Here is a 16623-nt window from a genome sequence, read left to right on the forward strand (position 1 = left end):
TAACACTAACATAAAAAATAACACATTGCAACATTTCCCAAACATGCAACAAGGCACTGCACCAATATGCAGACAACAGTAACAGAAATGTAGAACTCATACTTTAACAGCTACAAAAACTGAACACACACCTTAGCCTGCATCTCCCCAGGTTGTTGAGCTCCCTGTCCAACCATGTACAGCACCAGAGAGTGGAGGAGCTCACAGGCTGCTACCTACAGTCACAAAAGATTTGTTTAGATGTAGCTGGGTTATCAATCCCAGTATAATGAGTCAGTGTAAGTACTAAATTAAATGTAAGAATTGAAAACAGTCTTATTACGTTTGGACTTTCCCCTACCTTTGTCTGTCGGTCACTTGAGGTGGTGGCCAGCTCACAGATCCTGGGCAAGAAGGGGTCTGGAGAAGTAAGCAAGGAGAAAAAAACATGTTTGGCTTGTTTTATATTTGATGTTTTCAGATGAGGGTTGCTACATGTAAGTACACTTCTTGTCTTATGATTATTCTATTTGAACTCGAGCATCTGATGTGGAGAAAGCAATTGACACCATCGAAAAAATCAACCTTGTACATGTACATGTATAAGGTGTTAAGTACAAAACTAGACTAAAATGTTATAACTTATATATAATAGTCTCACCCAGGCACACCGTAGGCTTCATGTCCATGAAAGGAACAGCAAACTGCAGGTGTGTCTGTGTGTCCCAGGCTACAGCCCGCTTTGCCAGGTCCTCCGCCGTTAGACCAGTCACCAGACATGCATTGGTGTGGCCTCCTAAGGAGCCCAGGAACCGGACTATCCTCAGTCTAGCCTTCACTAGGTCACTCTCCTGGACCTTATAATGGAAACAAAGCATCAATGACAATTCTTGTACACATTACTACATTGTAAAGTTTAAATTGTAACAATCTCTGACCGAACCGTGCAGCCATCACACCTGGTTTCGTTCTGCAGCAGCCTTCAGGAGTTTGACAGGAATCTTCCTCTTCCCTCGTGTGGAGGAGGCTGCAGTCAGGGAGACGGTCTGGAAACCATCACTACTGCTAGATGAACCTGGGGGAGGGGTGTTAGAATGAAAGCTGATCTGTTCCAGATTTATAATGGTACAATATCAGCTGTGGAAGAAGATATTCTTCCAGCTGTCAATAAAACACTACAATGAATACAGCATCAAGCATTTAGAATAAAATGTCACATTTAGCAACTGAGATGGTAGAAAACATCTATTAGTTTCTTCAAAACTTAGCTTAACTCAACTTAAAATTAAGTCCAGTTCTTAAAGTACATTATCTGTGATAATGATGTAGTTGATGATGATGTTTAAGGAAGGAAGCAAGGAAGGCACTTCAAAGAAGGAAGGAAGGGCCTGTGTCAGCAGCTGTCTGTAGGTAGCTGTCCAGGTAGGGCAGGATGTGAGGGAAGTGTGGCTCCAGGGCAGAGCGGGGGAGGTTCAGTAACCACCTCTCCAGGGCGTCCAGCCCTGCATGAGCCAGTGGCAGGTAACTCAAGCCGAGCCGGAATGTTGTCTGGAGGAGAAACAAAACTAGCAGGTCCACGAAATAACAGTCTTGAACTTTGGTTTGATAAAGTGCACTCATACTGAATTAATTCTAAGTCAAAGTCAAATTTGAAAATAACAATTTGAAAATCTAAGGTGTGTACCTGTAGGGCTGGGACCAGTGTGCTGATCTCTGATTGGACAATCTGATGTGGCAGTGACAACACGAGCAGCAGGCAGGAGGCCAGAAGGTCATCCTTGTACTGCTTAAGCCTCACTAACACCTGGGGGGGTACAGGGGGTACATTTGGTAAAAAAATGGGGGGAGGCAAAAATGTTCCTGGAGAAACATTCTGTCTAATATACATGGTCTACACCAGAATTTAAAAAAAATGATCATGTCAGAAAATCTAACTTACTTCTTTGACAAATTTCCTGAACAGAGTGAAGCAGGCCTGTCCCTCCGAGGGCCTGTCCCTCCCTTCCGTGTCCATGGACTCTTCCGAGAAGCTGAGCAATTTTGTGTCCAGATCCTGTCAAAAGAAAGAGATACAGGTTACATGACATATGTTTACCACTACAGATTATTAGAACTTGTGATGATGCCACATACATGCATGTACATGAAAATTAATAATGTATCTTTTAAATGTAAAACCTGAAGCAAACTGCCTGACCTTGAAGTACTTGACCTTGGTACAGATGGTCATGCAGACAGACAGGAGTTTGTAGAAACCGCTCACAAGGGGGAGTCTGGGTAAAAGGCATAAACTTTTCAGTTATCCTCTTCATAACCAATAATTCTTCAGTCAGCAATTAACAAAAAAAGCAAGCCAAAAACACAGTGAAATTTAAAACAAAAGCTTTCTTGTAAATTCACAAAGCCAAATAGTAACTGACGAGAAGTTCCTCCACCAAGAATAGGTACAACATGTTAATATATAAATCACTGAATTTGATCTACAAGTCAGATTGTTTCCATAATTTTGTAATTTTAGAACATGACATCTGAGTTCTACCTGGTAGAGTGCAGGATAAGGGCATGTCCAACTGTGAAGACCCAACGCTGGAAGTACTCAGGGTGGTGGTGAGGCAACAAGTCCCTACAGGGGGCAGAACGGGGCATGATCAAATAGCATGTCTTGAAAATCACAGTTCTGTGTGATGCTGTCACAGCAATTACCTTGCCAATAAAGCAGCAATGAAAATGAAAACATGTCATGATGACTCATTTGAAATCTGAGAAATCACTCAAAAATGAAGATCCCTGCCATAAAATCTCAAAGTGACCTGCAGAAATCCACCACATTGATGAAAACCACAAAGTCTCTTGGTTTGGCTGCCTGCAGCCCTGCAAAGGGGTCAGAGGTCGTCCCATCCTGGGAGCCAGAGACATCAGCAGTCAGCTGAAATGAACAAAGATGGACAGAAATTCTATAAAAACAAGCAAAACAAAGTCAATATTCCTACAGTTTTTTGGGCCAAAAAGCACTACATTTAAAGGTAGTCATCATCAACATTTTATCATGGCTGAAGACTATTAACAGGTCTAACCTCCTCGTTGCCAGTTTCCACCTGTTTGGAGGTCGTCAGATCAAGTTTGTCGATGACCTTGAGAACAGAGGTCACCAACTCATCATACAGCATCCTGTGCATTGCCTGTCTGTCAGCTACAGCAACACCCCACTGGGACAGCTCCTGTCAACAACAATAAACAAAACATCAACAAAAAATGTACAGCACAGCTAGTGTCATAAAAATGAGATATGACATCAAAGAGTGATTTGCCTGATGTGCTGTCCAGCAGGTTACCCTGCTGTGTAACCCTAACCTTGAGTCTGGAGCTGTCCAGCAGGTTGCCCTGCTGTGTAACCCTAACCTTGAGTCTGGAGCTGTCCAGCGGATTGTCCTGCTGTGTAACCCTAACTTGAGTCTGGAGCTGTCCAGCAGGTTACCCTACTGTGTAACCCTAACCTTGAGTCTGAAGCTGTCCAGCAGGTTGCCCTGCTGTGTACCCTAACTTGAGTCTGGAGCTGTCCAGCAGATTGCCCTGCTATGTAACCCTAACCTTGAGTCTGGAGCTGTCCAGCAGGTTACCCTGCTGTGTAACCCTAACCTTGAGTCTGGAGCTGTCCAGCAGGTTGCCCCACAGCTCCAGGTAGTCTCTGTAGGAGAACCGCTTGACCGGTGGCTGCTGTGGCTGCTGTTCCCCTCCCTCCTCACCAGAAGCTACTGGGAGGTCCTCATCTTCCGCCTGATGGAAAAATGATTTCGAAATTGAAATTTCAAATTATGCAGTCATTATTTACTTTAGTCAGTTTCAGTGAAATAAAACAAAAACTGTTGATGAAAAATATGTTGATGAAGTCTAGTCATCAAAGGTATACATGTACAATGTTCACAGACAACTGTATCTACAGCAGACAGAGCTTTTTGCAAATACGCAGCTGCTCACCGTAACTCCTTCTATGACATTAGGGTGGGAGCATGTCCGGATCAGGGCCTGGTAGACTGGAGGTGGACAGAGAGTACAGTGTTAACACTCAACTAGAATAATCCATTTTGTACATACCGGTAGTAATAAAAAAGCACAATTCATATCCTACTGAGGGATGTAAAAGTCTGGCCGAGTTGACCCATTTGGGCCAGGTTGTCTAACTGAAAAAAATGTCTGCAGCTAAGTGTGGCCCCTTGGAACAGTTTTCAGACCTACCTATCCTGCTGAGGAAAGTTCTCAGCGTGGCTCCCTTCGGCACCAGAGCCAGCAGGACCTTCAGGATGGCCTTCTGACAGATCAGGTGCATCTTTTTGCCGAGTCGCGGGAAGTTCTCAAACAGGACAACAACCAGCCGTTCCAGTGATGTCACAAACATGTCCGACAACTGGGTGGCAAAGGTCAGCCATTAGAAAATGTTCTAATGACATTGTAAGTCAGGAGGAACAATCAGTCGTCTCAGTCTAATGATACTTAATCATTGTGTCTGCTCTATTTTATACTCAACATATTGGATGCTTCATACAAACTTATCCAGTGATGCACATACTTTATGTGCGAGGCGGAGGAAAAAATAATGAAAAGTGCCAACAGAAATACATATACTGGGAGAATTTGCTCAATGCTTCCTTGATCCAGGACGTCGACCTGGCATTGTACAATGCTTATCACCTGGTCGAAGAGTTGCACAATGTTTGGCTAATCCAGATGTTGCACATTGCTTACCTGATCCAGGTGATGCACAATGCTTACCTGGTCCAGGTGTTGCACAATGCTGGCCAGTGCCTCCAGAAAGCTGGGCAGGTGATGCACCTTGTCCTCCATGCTGTCCGCTGTGCCGAAGTACAGCTGTTCACTCCTCTGCATCATCTCGCTGAACATGAACTTCACATCGCTTTCTGACAAAAACATCTTACAAGGCTAGAAAAATAACAATTTTGCCAGTCAGATTTGAAATAAAAGGGCATTTTTCCAATCTGAAAAATCCCCCTATTGTCCATTTATCAAAAAATAAAGCTGACAGAGATGATCAATGAAAACTCTTCCCTAAAAACTTAAAAATCACATTTGCAGCTAATGGATGGTGGCTAGATTGCTGATGACTGCTCTTGAACAAGATGACAAACTTTACTATAATAATACTTACTCTTTTCTCATCCTAATTTCAAGTGTAAGAGTAAGTGACAGAACATTAATACTGTCACTATCAGTTCTATGTCACTGATGGCAAACTTACTGCAGCAAAGAAGCCATATCCTCTGACAGCAATGGACATCTCCCTGGTCCCAGCTTCTGTTGTGTCGATGATGGTTCGAAACTCTCTGATAAAGAACTATGCAGGGCAGAGATGAGATAATTATACTTCCAGACATAGCAAGCATCAATTCAACCCATTTTTCAGGTAAGACTTTTCAGACCTGCATGTATGAGTATCTTATAATATGTGAATTTGGGACAGTATAACTAGAAAAGTTGTGGACAGATCTTTGACATATATGATTTGTGTGTAAAATGAATAGAGTTGTATGTAAATAAAAAAGTTATGACAGGTTTAATCATCAGCATTCTTAGACTAGTAGCTTTCTGCAACAGATGATGTTACCTTGAATACAGCAAGGTCAGCCTTGTTATTCTCCTTCTCATGTCTGGCAACCAGCATGTCAGATATCTGTAAAACAATGACCAATGGCTTTAGTTTCTGTGGGATTACAGGATTGTGTGTTTGCAGCTCTTCTCTTACTTTGAATTTCACACACTGTTGGGGACTTGTTGGTAAAATGTCAGTTTAGGGAAGGAGGAGTATGGGACCACCTGTTTGCTACCTGCAACAAGTTTGATTATTGTGATGATCATCATAATAATACAAAATGTAGTGTAGTTGCAAGACAGATAATCCCTCATCCATGCAAAGGCATTTTATATAGAACTTTGATCTAATGAGTAATGACTGAGTCTCGCCTGTTTGAGAAAGGACTCCAGAGCTGCATATCCAGCCTGTTTCAAGTCTCTGTTGGGATGTTGGCTCCACTCATACAGCTTCCTGTACATGTCCTATGCGCAACATAAAACTTGTTACACACAGTTTACATACTTAACGTTACATGTTTCATGTGTCTGTTGGGATGTTGACTCCATTTGTACAGTTGAAATCTGACAGTGCATGTTTCATCTAATGTCTGTGTGTTTTGTATCTGTACCTGTATATTAGCAGGTATAACCTAACTGCCGTTTGGCATAACATATGTCACCACAGCCCTGTACATAACTCCCATGGGCAACATTAAGTGATATTACATACAAGAAGCTGCATGGCTAAAATTGCTGAATGTATTGTTTGCTCTAGGTACATGGAATGGCACCCACCTCATAATCATTCATCAGGTACTCATTAAACTGGGCAGCATGTTTAGCCAGGAGCCACAAGGCAGCTGAGGGGGTTGGAGAAGGTAGGCAGTTAGTTATAAGCAACATGTTTTTAACTCTTGGCCAGTAAGAAGTCTCTCAATACATATGTTTCTTTACTTAACCCTTAAGCTCCTAATGAAAAGTCTACTGCAGGTGTAAAGGTATAGCTACTAGCAAAAGGGGAGAGGTAGACACTGACCTTTGGGCACATCATACCGTGCCATCTCCACCTGTAATAGTTAAACATCTGTTATAAATTTCCTTTGTGGAATAGCTGGGGTTAGATTTATGTCAGAAGCAAACAGATTCTTGTCTGAAGCAAAATTTAAAGCTTGTTACATATTTTCAGTACCCGACATGATGATGATACAGAAATTGTATCAGATGATTTATTAAAAATTAAGAACATTGACATATTATTAGTAGTAGTAAGATTCTTCAAGAACTCACCTGAGGTGACACAGCCCTCCTTGTAAAGTTGTAGATGTCCTTGGAATGTGCACTTCCTGTAGGAGATTCAAGGTCATCATTACTCAGTTTTGGTAGGAGGATTAAATCACAGTGATCATCATCAAGTTTTGCAAATTTGATCAAGGAAGCACAAGGACTTGCATGGATTACAAAAAAATATGAAGCCTAAAAAAAGAATGACAGATGTAAGAAACAAGGGGAACAGAGGAAGTAAGTCAGAGATAAGTAAATGATAAGTGCTATAACTTACCCTCCTCCACAGACTGTGTGAAGTTTACAAGGAAGTGTGTCAGGCCCTCCAGACAGCCGGAGATGACCAACATCTCAGGTTTCCTGGTCCGAGACTCCATCTGTTCCTTCAGCATGGAGATGTACACCTTTAGGAGGCGGTCAGGGTGGTCCTTCTGTACCATCAGATCTGGGTACACTTCTGAGATCACTCCAAGAAGGGACAGGGCACCGCTTTTCACTGTGAAGTAACAGACAACATCAGGTAAGGTCAAATAAGAAACTGATTTAAAAAAAGCCAGCTATACTAGATACTCATCTGACTGCAATAATTATTACTAGCACTTTTTACCTTGTTTTTTGTGTTTGCTTGTGTTTCTTTAGTTCTTGGCACATTGAAGATGCTGACTGGAAGTTAGATCAGATGTCCCAGAAAAGGTTATCTCATTTCCTTTCTTCTATTTCCTGCTACACATGCCTGTTGGCTTATTGAAAATGTATAGACAAGTGGGAAAATGTACAATATTTTCTGACAAAATCAACAAGAAATTCACTACTGTGACAGTGAATGAAAAAAGAAATTCTCTCTCAATACTCCACAAAGGTACATCTTTGCTCTCTTGTTTGACTGGTTTAACTTCATTCATTCCTCCCTAACAATCTTAGTTCACTCCTAGGTTCCTTTATTGAAGTGATACTAGACCTGTGGCAGTAGTTTGGCTCTTCATGGTCAGTTCCAGGAACATCCTGTCCACCATGTCTGACACCCTGAGCTCATCCCCCAGCTGGGAATGGATGGTCAGCTGCAGGACCTACAGGTCACACAGACATGTATACTCTATACACTAATAGACATATATTCAGTTAACATTGTATACAAATCATAATATTCATCAGATAATCCTAGGTTTGAATCCCTAGATTTAGATTTTGAAGAATAAATCATCAGCTGGAAAATCTCCATGTACCAGCACTCACTTTTTTTATGTATCATGAGAACATTATCTGTATTACATTCGATAGACTGAGTTACAAAGATCTTGCAGTAAATATTCGTATGAGATTCTAAGCTGTGATATGCTTAAATTACAGTGAATTGATTTCAATATCATAAGGAGGAGAATCCCACCTTCTTAAGGACAGGGAATGTGGCACACTTGACCCTGGACAACCTGTCCCTGCTGAACACTGCCATGCACACCTCCTGGGGAAAAGGGAGAACAAGGAACAGGAGTATGATTAGCCTGCACACGCTGGAACCTGGAACCATCAGCCTATCACAGTGTCTAGAACTTTTATTCAGCCTGTCACACAACAAGATTTAGGCATGGGTCAGATCTCACCTTGACCTCTACTGCATGAGGCTGAATCTTCCTTCCAATTTTCTCCAAGAAAGCCAGCAGGAATGACAGCGTCTCTACCTTTGCGGGCAGGTACTGTAGGGGAGGTAACATGACTAAATTGTAACATAGTACACATACATGTAATATAACTTTACATGTATAAAGACCAAAACAGTAATTAGATGCCAAAAGGCAGTTATACCAATACAAGTTCAGGTATCAGTGTATAGCCGGTATAACCGCCCTTTGACGAAACACACCAGCCAAGATGATTCCTCCTACCTGGTCGAGAGTGACAGTTTTGCGCAGGAAGGCTGTGATTCCTGTTGACTCCTGGAATAGCACAGAACAGCAGTAGGCTGGACAGGAACAGCAATGATAAAATAAAAGGCCGGTCAGACAGCAGAATGTCAATGCAATGCCTAAGGCCGTGCACAGAATTAAATCAATCAGGAAGGCTGTGATTCCTGTCGACAGTTGTGCCAACCTCCTGCACAACCTCCAACGTATGTCAATAACAGTCATGAGCAAAAGTTTGTTTCGGAGATTTTAACCACGCCCCCTTTCTCCCTGATTGTGTTAAGGGGAGGGGGGCAGTCCATGTCCACTGCACTGTACCTGATCTTTGAAAGTTTGATGCTCTCTGTAAATTATTTGCCTTTTAAAAACTTTTCAAGCTTTCACTTTGACTACAGTGTAGAACACAACCACTGGAACTTAAACACAGTAAACAAAGGCAGTTTGATCACTTTTCTATAAACAGCTCTGTTAATTTAAAGTTCTGAAAGTTATGGCGGGAAGATGTTTTCTGGTGCACTTACCGACATCTCTTTCCGCCGTGTGCCGCAGACAGATCTGTGCTATGTCTGCCACCAGGTTGTGCGCCTCTACCGCGCCGTGGCCGTGATCAGACTCGGCAAGCAGCGCGTGTAGCTCCGAGAGCCGAGCCTCGAGCGACCCACTACCGGCCATGCTTCAAACTCTGCAGTTCAGTGTCACTCCAAGTCGAGCAGAAATTAGACAAGCACAGTGGGCATTTCTTACTTATCGAACCTGGAAGATAATGTCCCTGTTGCTCTTTGTCTAGGAAAGCATCATAATATTGATCAAACACATTATATTGCATAGAAAAGGTAATATACACCAGTAGATGTTCACATGTGCTTTCTGCTGTAAATGTTTGTATCTGGCAAAGGTCGTTGACCTTTCCCCCTGCATGACATAAGCGCAACCAAACGCTGCATCCTCCGTATGATTAAATATACTAAAGGTTTTCACAATGATTGATTCAAAGTATAAAAATATTATGACTTTATTATTTTAGTTTGGATTTTGGCTAATTTGGGTTTATCTCATTCATTTTCTTAGTATTACCCGTTGCTTTCTTTATGCTAGCGTGTGCGTGCAGATGCTACCAGCAAGTGCGAGCTCGAGGCAACAAATTTTGACTGCGGCGTTTTCGTTTTTTTTCACAAATTATGGCGGAAATTGAAGAAATCAGGAGGCCAGAAGACGAATTAGACGACGATGATGATATAGACGATGAGGTTTGTTTATTTATGACTCCGCTCATCCTTTAATATTCGCATATCGGCTGGGTTTTGATGGCACGTGTATAGCTAGGTGGGGAGGGGGGCATGCATAACCTTTTTTTTTCTAACCTTGCACCATGTTAGTGAAAAATGACCGTACCGGTATAGATGTACGGTGTCGTGACATTTGTATGTGTTTATGTTCACCAAAGAAATGTGAAGGTTTTATGCTTATGATAATTTTTATAAACCACAAGAACTGTCTGGCCAAGAGCAGTGACTTCAAGGGCATACATGTAGGAAACTGATCTGTTTCAAGGAGGTTAAAAATCGAGTATCACTTGTTTTAAGAAATTCTGAGTGGAATGTTGTTGTTGTGTGGAAAAGCCACATACAGATGTTTTGGGAAGATTCAATCATTCAATCTTACCTTTCTCCCCCACAGAGGACAATGAACGAAGTCATGCATATTGATTTGAATGATCAGTGGGTATCACACTAATGTATTCGTAGACTGGAAAGTGGGACTTTGAAAACTGCATCTCACATACATGATACTATGTTTTATGAACTTCAAACCCCACCTTGTCTTGCCCTCAGGACATTGAAGGTGAGGCATTATTTCTGTGGTGGCCGATATAGGTCTCACAGATGTTTAATGGAGTTCTAACCTGACCCTGTCTTGTTCTCAGGACATTGAAGATGAGACGGTGTTTGAGCAACTGGTGGGTGTCACATAGATGTTTTATGAGGTTCTAACCTTACCCTTTCTTGTTCTCAGGACATTGAAGATGAGACGGTGTTTGAGCAACTGGTGGGTGTCACATAGATGTTTTATGAGGTTCTAACCTTACCCTTTCTTGTTCTCAGGACATTGAAGATGAGACGGTGTTTGAGCGGCTGGTGGGTCTCACAGAGATGTTCCCAGACAGCCTGCGGAATGGAGTGTCTGGGGTGACCTCACTGTCGGTGTCTGGTACCAAGTGGCTGTACCAGTTCACACGGCGGAGTCTGTGGGTCGTCAGCACATCCTTTATGATTCTGGTCCTCCCTGTCATCTTCGAGACAGAGAAGGCACAGATGGAGCAGCAGCAGTTGCAGCAACAAAGACAGGTGATGATCCTAAAGCAATCTTAGGGTGAATGTCTTACCAGCAGCAGAAGGTCTATCAAAAGCCAGACTGTTTTGAATCTTATACCAAACAAGACTCACTGTTAAACAGAGAGGACTAACCGACTTTCTTATGACATCACTGTTATATTGAATAGTTCAATACAACAGTTACTGCTCTTACATTTTAACTCTGCTAGGACTTGTACTTACTAAAAATGTGTTGTTTTTTTTACCACAGATTCTTCTTGGGCCAAATGCTGCTGTTTCTGGAGGAATGCAAGGGGGCATTGCTGGCATGCCCCTACCCCCTGGCATGCAACCTCAACCAAGATAACTTCTGCAACAACTGAACTTCAGTTAGACATGTTTAGTCCTTAGAATTTCAAATTATTAGCTATTAGGGTAAAGGCATGAAAAGGTAACACAAGACATATGTAGAAATATGTCACAGTTCATTCCAATCATGTTAGTGGATGCAGTATTAGCAGAGGTCAGTTATGTGAATTGAACATGGATGCAACTACTGTTCTTTTTGTTTAATAGTTTGGATGACAAAATGTTTCAAGTTAACATTCAAGTACAATTTACCTTAAAATTTTGGCCAAAGGAAAGGGTACAAACTATCTTTGAACAGCTGTGATATTCCGTACTTCCCTACTTTTTCAACAAAAAATTCCCAAAGTTGAGCTTCTTGAACTTGATAAATTGAGCTTCTTGAACAGGTTATAATGAAAACTGCAAGAATAAGCTTTTTCTCTGTATTGCCTACAGAAAATAAAGAATAGCCAGAAGTTTGAGTTTTCTGTCTTTTATTTTACAAAAGCTCTTCCTCAGGAATATATTTTTCTTTATTTGTAATTCATGAAGTTTCTTCAAGTATGGGTCAGTGAAAGAACTAAGAACCCATAACAATCCATTACCATTCCACAAGTGGTAATGATTACTAGCAGTTGCCTGGCATCAGCTGCCTGGCATCCATCCTATTCTAGCTCATTATTCATCCTCATATTGCTTCTCTGAACTGGAGCGTGAATATGATATACATTTGTATAGGCTGGTACATGAAAAACAACTTGTAACAACTGTATACTAGTATGTACAAATCTACATATTGAGAAAGACAACATGGTCTGGAATCTACTGGTTATAGGTATGGAAAACGCTGACAGGACATCAAAAGTCTTGTCAATAGTATAATTGCCACCTTTCCTTCATGTCTCATGAGAAGTCTCTGTAGAATTGTTCCTGCATTTCTACTGGAAAGTTAAGTTGGAAGCACTGCCCTGTATGGAAAATGCTGTATAATGTCCTGCATACACATACACTACTTGTTGCAGGCATTGTCTCCAAGTCTCTGACTCAGTATTATGACAGGACTTGTCATATGATGATGCTGTAGCTGAGGACTTGCGTCCACCTCAGTCTTATGGCAGCAACAGCACAAAACAATCTGTTGATCTCATCTCTTCTTGCTCTTCCCTCCCCGCATCTCCTGAACCTCCTTCTCTAGTAGGTGGGACTCACAGGTCTGCTCTGCAAGCTGACAGGAAAACAGTACAAAACACATGTAAACACAAACAGGTCTAATCTGCAAGCAAACACTGCATGTAAAGAAAGTTTTACAAGTAGCCAATAAATACTAGTAATACATTGTAGTTTGTACATTATAGTGGTCAAGTCTCACGTCTAACTGAAGAATAACTTTTTTCTCCCCATAGTGATCGTTCAGCACTATGGGGAGTACTACATATTTTCAACGAAGAACAGTGAATACTGACCATGTCCAATAGAATCTGCATCTTCAGTTTGAGCAGGTTGTTCTCCTCCTCCAGCTTCTGTTTGTCCTTCTTGAGTTTCACCACTTCCCGATGGCTGACTCCACTCCCCCCACCCTCTGGAACAACAACATGGAAGGGTGAGGAAGAAACAGACACATCAGGAGTTCAGTTGACTGAGAAGTTATTCTCTCACTATTCTACATCAGCCCTCCAGCATTAGCTATGGCTACTCAGTCCTATACAAGAATGATAGTCTCTGAGTCTGACACAAGGAATGAAGACACATTTGTAAGCCGATTTAGTTTTGTCTGAACTGCAAAGATGGTACTGTAAATAAACCTATCACATTTGATCTATTGCCCAAGTTGTCTGTGATATGCAAAATGATGCCACCTATATTATGTTTCTTTGAGTTGCAGGCAGGTACTTAGTAGCCTGAGTGTCAGCCTTGTTAGCTTTCGTCCGCTACCCAAGGTCCGTTGGCGGGGAGCGGACCTTAGAGCATGGTTAGGCCATTGGCTTAGGATCAGTACTGTATATTCATCATATTGTGGAAGTGAGAACTGGTGTATTACGGCTTGAGGCAGTTTCCCATTCATGTGATCTGCAAACATATGAACCTGAGATCCACTGTCCGTCCTGATACTGGATCTCGGTGCCTCCCAGCTTCACCCTGATTGGTCCATAGTCCAGCCCGAACTCTGCTGCCTTCTGCGCCTCGTCGATCGTGGTCAGGTTTGATAGTGAGGCTGACCGCCGTGGTGACGTCTTCTTGGGCGAAAACTTGTTTCCGAACAGCGGCATCGCTGAAATCACGACATAATGATATCATAGATTATTGCAGCTTACAAACATAATTTTCATGTACAGCTGTACTAGTACTTACGTAGTACGTTAGACCTGCCTATTTCAATGGGACTCGAATTGACAGTTTCTGATATTTCACTGTCACACTACCTAACAAAATGCATAATATATACATATATATCATATTATGCATTGTGTGTTGTCTACCACTAACACTATCACTCATGTTAGGCACATACTAGTAGATTAGTGCACCAAAATTATGGCAAAGTTCTACTAGTAAATTCCCTTGGTTACTGATATGCTCTTGTCATTCATAATATTAATTCAAGTACAACAATGCAACGCTTTCTGTTATGATCTTTGTCAAAAGTTGATTGAACAGAACTCTATTATATTTATGCATGAGCTTGTAACTTGAACCCCATGGGTCAAATTATAAATCCCCCCCCCCCCCCCCCGCCTATCCAATCAATGCATAATGCTTGCTTTACAAAAATATAATATAGTTTTCTGGGCTAAATATAGGTGCCACGAGTCCCTTACTGACTCACTCTCAATCAGAAGCTCACCTGAAGTATCTCGGCTATTTTATCAGGGGTCACAGAAAGTCGTACCCGCGTCCGATAATTTGTCATCTAGTGTCGAAAGAAAGGAACATCGCTCGGTCAGACAGCTGGACGACGGTTTGGAAAAATATGTACCCAGAATCCCCTCCTCCCTATGGATGAGTCTACTTTTCCCTAAAACAAATAAAGAAAAATTCAAATAAATATAATTATTCTCTACATAATACCACAATTTCAAATATAGTAATGGTTACCTTTATTATTTATTGTTTGGAAAGGAAAAGAAACGAAAGCTATACTCTAGTGCCAACAAAATATAATATTCAAAGCTCTCCCCCCTTATGAAAGTCAGGACAACCATAGAACTTCCGGTGCACCAATGACAACAAACAAGATGGCGGCCATAACCCGAACTGCGTCTCCGATGAACCTGTTAGAAGAGGACCTACTGGCCCCGGCCGGGTCCGTAGAACAAAAACACCGGGCGTTACAGAAGCAGCAAGAAGTCTCAGCCCGTATCCTTCCTTTTTAGGCACCAAATCGTAAGAAAACGAAAGAAAACTCGAGGTTTAACCCTGCTAGTCATAAGTTTGGCACGGATGGACCTGTTGCTATGGGACGCTGTAGCGGGAAATTTGATTTTCAGTTGTTTGCATCAAATGTCTTTGCCATTTACTATGACCAATTGATGGTTGGATCTTTATTTTCCACCGATAAGTATCAAAATATGTGTAAAGATCAATTTTACCTTTAGTTTTGGCATTGTGGTTTACCTTATTTTAGATGTCAATACAGACCTGTATGCACTGTTCTGATGTTGTTATGAGGGCCTGCATGGGGGGTCCCTACAACGCTCTATGCTAAATTTTGAGAGCTGGCTATGTATCACGCTGAATTCAAGAAGCCTCCCCATTTTGATTTACGATAAATGCCGGGTAGTTACAACGCAGTATGTAGAATCAAAACAACGAATTACGCTCTATGCCAAATACGCTCTACGGTGAATTAGAGCGGTCTGTCTAAGCTGTAAGTCTCTCTGAAAATGGCCGATTATGCTATTGCATACCTGGATATCTAATATTGTGGAAAATAGCCAAGAATCTACTACAAATGTACCAGTACCACACAGCAGATTTAACCTTGACTCCCCTTGCCAGCTTTCTTGATTGGTTCGATCCAGCAGGTGAATGAGCGCATCTCGCACCTGGAGCAGGAGTTCCAATCGTACACACACCTGGTCATCGAGAGTCGGCTGTCGGGGAGGGACGATGATGACTCACCTGACCCCCTGCTCATGAGGTCCAGCTCCAAACTCAGGAGGAAAGTCAGGGAGAGAGGTCTGTGTGCTTATACCAGTATGCACACTACATGTATGATACAGTCACTGTACTTGTGTCAATTTTCATGTTGTCCAACCAAAATTAAAAAGAAGCTGTAATATAGCTATAAGCTTGGACCCATATCTCAGCCCTGAGGGTACGTTGCAGGCTTCTAAGCTCTTATTATGTAAAAGGTTTTACCAGTTCTATTTTCTTTGAGGCCATAGGGTCAGTGGGTTGTTACTTCAGGTACGTTTAGCCCTCTTTTCACCTTCCCAACTGAAGTCGGGATCCATTATACACCTGGGAAGAGTTAAGAATGTTGTGTAAAGTGACTTTCCCAAGGCCACAACATTAACGTCTAGCCAGAAAAGCCTAAGCCACTCAAACACTCTACTCTTAATTATCTTACCATCCCTGTATGAAATCACAGAGCGAGAGAAGCGGCAGCTGGATGAGTTCTCCAGCGTGTATGCCAGCCGCTCGTCACAGATGCTTCCTGAAGTGCGCTCACGGAGACGACCAGAGCCTGGCATTCCCAAGGAACGGTCCGAGAAGTCAGACAAGTCCTTAGAAGGGAAGAAGGAGAGAGGAGAGCCCAGACTAGTGGAGGTAAAGCAGTTTGATGGAAATAAGGAGTCACACATGTACAGGTTTCCTTTCTCAAACATTCTAACCTAAAGTTCAAGCAAAGAAACAACATAAAAACAGAGGGCTGAAAGGTACATGTAAACTTGATTATGACATCAACATTCATAACATGCAGAATCCATTGTTGTACATGTTTGCTGTGCAGTCAACTGTTCCTCCTCCCTCCCCAATTACAGCTTCAGCAGTATCCTGGGTATGACCCCAATGACCTGACCCCGTTGCCAGGCGACATCCCGCCCGAGGTCATTTTACAAAGAGTCACTGATGCTGCCACAGACCTGAATAACAAGGTACATAATTTGACTCTAGCCTGGCACTGTTTTCCACAGGCAAGCATAGTGGTGTGATGGTCTGATGATGATGTTCCCCTAAGCAGTGCCTACTTTTTCTGACAGGAAGTTTAATATTAGTTG

The 16623-nt window shown here is 42.1% G+C and overlaps 5 protein-coding genes across 10 annotated transcripts in view; 2 read left to right on the forward strand and 3 right to left on the reverse strand.

Annotated features, from left to right (window-relative positions):
- LOC109483301 (DNA-dependent protein kinase catalytic subunit-like) overlaps window positions 1-7328 on the reverse strand; it is a 37344-nt gene extending 30016 nt beyond the window's left edge. Inside the window, 22 exon segments of the mRNA XM_019786297.1 lie at window positions 132-215; window positions 341-399; window positions 641-836; window positions 939-1054; window positions 1368-1527; window positions 1664-1783; window positions 1919-2032; window positions 2177-2252; window positions 2519-2602; window positions 2790-2905; window positions 3054-3197; window positions 3616-3753; window positions 3955-4010; window positions 4213-4381; window positions 4747-4914; window positions 5231-5326; window positions 5597-5662; window positions 5953-6045; window positions 6358-6422; window positions 6599-6629; window positions 6850-6905; window positions 7121-7328. Of these exon segments, the coding sequence (XP_019641856.1) occupies window positions 132-215; window positions 341-399; window positions 641-836; window positions 939-1054; window positions 1368-1527; window positions 1664-1783; window positions 1919-2032; window positions 2177-2252; window positions 2519-2602; window positions 2790-2905; window positions 3054-3197; window positions 3616-3753; window positions 3955-4010; window positions 4213-4381; window positions 4747-4914; window positions 5231-5326; window positions 5597-5662; window positions 5953-6045; window positions 6358-6422; window positions 6599-6629; window positions 6850-6905; window positions 7121-7283 (2370 nt within the window). The 5' untranslated portion in view covers window positions 7284-7328.
- A 453-nt stretch (window positions 7329-7781) lies between these two features.
- On the reverse strand, window positions 7782-9651 carry LOC109481831 (DNA-dependent protein kinase catalytic subunit-like). Its single transcript, XM_019784452.1, has 5 exons — window positions 9263-9651; window positions 8724-8800; window positions 8442-8534; window positions 8228-8302; window positions 7782-7910 (listed from the first exon to the last, which is right to left on the reverse strand). Exons 1-5 carry the CDS (start codon window positions 9411-9413, stop codon window positions 7782-7784), a joined length of 525 nt encoding a protein of 174 aa, XP_019640011.1. The 5' UTR covers window positions 9414-9651.
- Window positions 9652-9823: 172 nt separating this feature from the next.
- LOC109483884 (mitochondrial import receptor subunit TOM22 homolog) lies at window positions 9824-11878 on the forward strand. Its single transcript, XM_019787029.1, has 3 exons — window positions 9824-9988; window positions 10844-11086; window positions 11325-11878. Exons 1-3 carry the CDS (start codon window positions 9920-9922, stop codon window positions 11418-11420), a joined length of 408 nt encoding a protein of 135 aa, XP_019642588.1. The 5' UTR covers window positions 9824-9919; the 3' UTR covers window positions 11421-11878.
- A 245-nt stretch (window positions 11879-12123) lies between these two features.
- Window positions 12124-14386, reverse strand: LOC109483907 (protein chibby homolog 1-like). Its single transcript, XM_019787050.1, has 4 exons — window positions 14244-14386; window positions 13485-13670; window positions 12865-12980; window positions 12124-12626 (listed from the first exon to the last, which is right to left on the reverse strand). Exons 2-4 carry the CDS (start codon window positions 13666-13668, stop codon window positions 12546-12548), a joined length of 381 nt encoding a protein of 126 aa, XP_019642609.1. The 5' UTR covers window positions 13669-13670; window positions 14244-14386; the 3' UTR covers window positions 12124-12545.
- A 237-nt stretch (window positions 14387-14623) lies between these two features.
- LOC109483389 (protein FAM227A-like) overlaps window positions 14624-16623 on the forward strand; it is a 9758-nt gene continuing 7758 nt past the window's right edge. For 2 of the 6 annotated variants that reach the window (XM_019786406.1, XM_019786426.1), the window contains exons 1-4: window positions 14624-14755; window positions 15398-15577; window positions 15993-16171; window positions 16387-16500. In XM_019786406.1, the coding sequence (XP_019641965.1) occupies window positions 14635-14755; window positions 15398-15577; window positions 15993-16171; window positions 16387-16500 (594 nt within the window). In that variant the 5' untranslated portion in view covers window positions 14624-14634. The remainder of the gene's footprint in view (window positions 14756-15397; window positions 15578-15992; window positions 16172-16386; window positions 16501-16623) is intronic. The other 4 variants (XM_019786399.1, XM_019786433.1, XM_019786419.1 and 1 more) reach the window with 3 other exon arrangements.

This window comes from Branchiostoma belcheri, unplaced genomic scaffold (genome assembly GCF_001625305.1).
Source record: "Branchiostoma belcheri isolate BF01 breed outbred unplaced genomic scaffold, Haploidv18h27 scaffold11, whole genome shotgun sequence".
NCBI lineage: Eukaryota > Metazoa > Chordata > Leptocardii > Amphioxiformes > Branchiostomatidae > Branchiostoma > Branchiostoma belcheri.